At 34.9% G+C, this 5,098-nt stretch overlaps 1 protein-coding gene across 1 annotated transcript in view; it reads right to left on the reverse strand.

The window, feature by feature from the left end:
• Positions 1-2,855, reverse strand: part of LOC144964859 (uncharacterized) — a 9,864-nt gene extending 7,009 nt beyond the window's left edge. The window contains exons 1-2 of the mRNA XM_078899575.1: positions 2,698-2,855; positions 1,095-2,110 (exon numbers count right to left, since the gene is read on the reverse strand). Of these exons, the coding sequence (XP_078755701.1) occupies positions 1,095-2,110; positions 2,698-2,707 (1,026 nt within the window). The 5' untranslated portion in view covers positions 2,708-2,855. The remainder of the gene's footprint in view (positions 1-1,094; positions 2,111-2,697) is intronic.
• Between the last annotated feature and the right edge of the window lie 2,243 nt (positions 2,856-5,098).

A 5,098-nucleotide genomic window follows, 5' to 3' on the forward strand; every position in this document is an offset into this window, starting at 1 on the left:
AAAATACTTTAGAGCGTGAACAATTGATTATTTTAATTCATATTATAATGTCTGACCAATCGTCTCAAAAAAAACCCCAAAAAAATATTATGTCGAAGTAAACCTGAAGGTTAAACTTCAATTCTGATTTTAACTTTAAAAGTTGGAGAAAAATACACGGAAGAGAGTGACCTTTATTTACAAAACGTCCCTCTTCTTGGCAAAAACACAAAACCTGAAACTTCCCAAGTACCAGATTGAGAGGGGATATTTTTTTTCCAAGATGAAGGACATTTTAATCGATCGATATTTGAAAGACGAGTTTTCCGGCCAAAATTTGAAATAATTGTTTTTTTTTCAGAGTACGGCTTTTGACTTTAAACTCGATTTTCTTTATCTTGTGCATTCCGACATAATACTTGACTAAGGCTTGGATCTAATATTTGTTAATATTACCATATTAATTAATATCAATCAAAATTATTTCTAATAATATTACCATATTAATTAATATCAATCAAAATTATTCCTAATAATATTACCATTTCAATTAAGATCAATCAAAATTATTTCTAACCAAAAGAAGCAGGTAATGAATGTATTTTTGGAATTTAATTTTTCGTTTTTGTGCATCTTCATCTATGGCGTCTTGTGACATTACACTCGCTCTTCGGATCGGAAGGTCCTGGGTTGAAGCCCCCTGTTCTGAGCGGTACATAGTTGAGTCCTTTGAAAAGGCTCTTTACTCACACTCTCTCATCGTGCTCCATTTAAATGAGTGTCTGGCCGTTAATAAGGATGTCTGTCGGAAAAATTGTAATAGCGCCTAACAGGCCCCATCATATATGTCTCATCATATATGTTACATGTTGCTGTTGGCCAGGGACCCTTTGTAAAGCGCTTTGAACACGTTTCGTGGATATCGCTCTTTATAAAAGCCCAAGTCTAATAGCTTAGATATAATGAATCCCGGCTAAAAAGTAATTCTCCTTTTTAAATTGATTGAGTTTGGCCCTAAAACAGAAATAACTACGATATCATCTTTCAAGACAGGTCTGGACAACAACATCAACAACAACAAAATATTATGCTTCATGACTAATCAAAAGACTTACCTGAACAAAGACATCAAAATTTCCATGGAGTTTTTCAAGAAACATCTTTCCCACTTGTTCAATGTGATCGTGAATATCAAGTTCCCAAGAGGTTGTGACGTCATCAAATAGACTATTCTCGACTAAGTAACCACTAACCAAATGTCCTTCCGGCACTTCTGCGGAATCAGGTGCCCCTGACCATTGGCCTTCCACGTCACACGTTTCCAGTACAATCACAGGTCGTGTGAAATCTGAGTCAATGTCCAAAACGACTCCGATGGGTTTGTCCCGGCAAAAAAGGGGCCTCCAGTCACAATCTGTGTCGGCCTTGGCCCATGCACGAGACTCCAAATTTTGTGGAATGGCATAAAGCTGTCTCACCTTGTGTTCGATGTGTCCAACCTTTTCCATTTTACTGAATCGCACTATATGAAAGTCTTCCGGTGGTGAATTGCTCAATGACACTTTAAATGAATTTATATTGTGTTCAATTTCAGGTCCTCGTGCGTATTTGTAAACAACGAGTTTCATCGCCTTGTGTCCATCAGCAAGTCCGTACCATTTTACTAGCATACGCCAGGCGTCTTCGTGAACAACGTCTACAGTATGTGCGTAATCTCTCCGTGTCACAATTGGCCCAGGAGGGCTTGAAGCACGTTGTCCGTAATACTTTCTAGAAGAATTCAATCCAACGAATCGTTTTAAATTTTCTAGCCACTCAGCAACAATCACGTACCAGAAATCCCCCTCCGCAAGCTTCCGGTCAAGAAGGTGCTCCAACGATGTCCGTTGAGCTTGCAAATCCGGTGAGAATGTAGATGTAGGAAAAAGCGATGATGATGGAGATGTGGCCCGTGGTGTATTTAAACTTGCTGATGTTGAGCAAGGCGCCGGTACCCCTGCCACGGCCGCAACGGGCACAGCACTTCCAACAGAGGACCCAGAGGAAGTTGGTGAAGACATTCCGAAACTGCGGCGATCACTGCTGTGTACTTGACGATGGAATGACGTCATCAAGCCGTGCTGCATAGGTTCTAAAATAAATAGACGCAGTTAGGACAAGATATTGAGAAACGTGTGCAAAATTTGAAACTCACTGCCAAGTGCGTAGAATCATCAGATAAAAAAAACGAAAATAGAATGAACGAAAACGCTAAGAACATGAGAGATTCTTTATCATGCTAACGCAGTGAGCGAGTTACCTGCCAAGTAACCTTTGGGTTGTGACCGACAGGTAAATCAGAATCCTAAATATAGATTTGGAAATATTCCACGTGCGTTTGTTTACAAACATTAATACATGATACTTCGGTGTTAATAAACTGCGTTGGGAAAATAGAAATTACAAATACAATACAATGAAGACGAAATCAGGTCTAATATTTTAAAAATTATAATAAGAATAGAAAAATGGGTAATTCACTGAAAGGAAGAATAAATATGACTTCTTTGTTGTTGAGTTGATCTTCCAATCAGCTGTTCTTTCATATCATCCAGATAAAAAAACGAGTTTTACCAGGTTTGATGGCGGTGACTACAACTTAAACATTACCAAAAAGAGATGTTTTATCCCACGTCTGTCTGTTACATTTAGTTTAAATGAAAAGAAACTCCTCCTTACCTGACTTCATATGGTATGTTTATAGAATATTACAAACTCGTATATGCCACTGTAATCCAAGAGAAACTTGAAATAGTTTGGCCAAACTGGCGCAATGTAAACTTTATATAGCCCTAGCCTGGTTCTTGCACGTGATTGGTAGATGCCACAACGAGGATGGCTGTTTGAACTTTTGCCAACAAATAACACTCCTCACGGATTTCTCAAAATTTCTTTGTCTGTAGGGCCAAAAATAATCTTAAACCATTTCGAGGGTGATTATAATCCGTAGCGTATGCTTTGCATTGTGGAACAAATGATAAAATAAGATAATTGAGATAGGATAAAGTTCGTTGACCATTCTCTTTCGTTTTGAACCTTTTGATTTTCTCCGTTGTTCATTTTGGCATTCAATCAATCATATATTATATAACAGGATGATCCTGTGGTCACTTTGTTATTGTTTTTTTTTTTTAATATATTGTTATTTGAAGTAAAATCATGTAAATATCGAACACTGACTTCGATACATTTGTAATTTTTGACCTTTACAAACTGTAAACCACATTAGATTCTTGTTATGACACAACAACACACACACATACTATACATACATACCGTACGTACATACATACATACATAAATACATACATACATACATACATACATACATACATACATAAATACATACATACATACATACATACATACATACATACATACATACATACATACATACATACATACATGCATGCATGCATGCATATATACATACATACATACATACATACATACATACATACATACATACATACATACATACATACATACATACATACATACATACATAAATACATACATACATACATACATACATACATATATATGTGTGTGTGTGTGTGTATATATATATATATATATATATATATATTATATATATATATATATATATATATATATATATATATATATATATACGGCTTGTGGCCAGTTGGTGTGACACTTGCCTTCAGACCGGTAAGGTCCTGTGTTCGAGTCCGGATTGAGCGGCGTATAATTGAGTCCTTGGAAAAGACTCTTTACTCAAATTCTCTCACCGTTCTCAGGTCTATAAGGAGCACCTGGCCATTAAAGGCGTTGTCTATGTCGAAAAGCAATTTGAAATATCGCTGATCAGGCATCATATGTCGCCCTACATGTTAAGTGTTGCAGTTTTCAGCTAATTGTTCGTTCGTTCAATGCTGTGGGCTTGGGACTCCTTGTAAAGCGTTTGAGCACGTTAAGTATTTATCGCACTATATAAATGTTCAAGTTTTTAAATATGTATTAGTTCATTCTGCCCTGAGGATACAGTGAATGAAACTTGGAAACAATATTGTAGGCAATAACAGAGCTGAGAAAACTATAATAATTCAAACTCCTTAAATATCGAGCACTAAATTTAAAGATTGTGTAAATCAATATCTCACGATACACACGCACACACACACACACATACACACACAAACACACACACACACATACATATATATATTTATATATATATATATATATATAAATATATTATATATAATGTATATGTGTATATATATATATATATATATATATATATATATATATATATATATATATATATATATATATATATAATCTGTGTTTTTTAAATATCTTTGCAAAAATAAGTCAAAAGATGATGCAAGTACCAGATTTATTTATATCTCATTGGGGGGGGGGGGGAGTTTTGGGTTTTTTTTCTTTACTTTTGTTTTGTTTTGTTTTTATTCCTAAACATAAAAAATCATGTACCTATTTCACCATGACTATCGTGTTTATATTTGTGATTTATTCTTATTCTTAATACAAGAAAATATTTCGTAATTTGTTCCTATTATCAGTGTTATTGTTGTTTTGGTGCCATTGCAGTCTACTAATTCGAATGTGTTCACTGAATTCTTAAAGTAAAGCAATAACAGCCAGATAATAAGACTTCTATTAAAAGCAAAGTGCAAAGTTCATTGTTAGTGTTAACTCTCTCCTTACCGGTCATTTTCAGTATTTTCCCAAAATGGCAGGCTTACCCAGCAGAAAAATTGATTTTTTAAACTCATACAAAGCCTCTACAAAACAATTTTATGTTCTTATTAATTAAACAAATATCATTCTTCAAAGTTTGTGATGTACAAAATACATCTGAATAAGAAAAAATGTATGTTGAGTCGTAATAAATGTGACGATTTTGCTGTAGGTGGTAAGGAGAGGGTTAACAAACGTTTCATCTCGCTTGATTTTGAAAATTTGGAAAGACGATTACAATACGCCAATAATATGTTAGAGCAATCGCCTCACAAACCAAGGAACATGTATCAATCCTGGTTGAAGTCGAGATTTTCCTGACTTGATTATTTTCTGGGTCTGTTAGATA

The sequence above is a fragment of the Berghia stephanieae genome, chromosome 2 (assembly GCF_034508935.2).
Source record: "Berghia stephanieae isolate SIO BIC M18660-M18661 chromosome 2, UCSD_Bste_1.3, whole genome shotgun sequence".
In the NCBI taxonomy this organism is placed as follows: domain Eukaryota; kingdom Metazoa; phylum Mollusca; class Gastropoda; order Nudibranchia; family Aeolidiidae; genus Berghia; species Berghia stephanieae.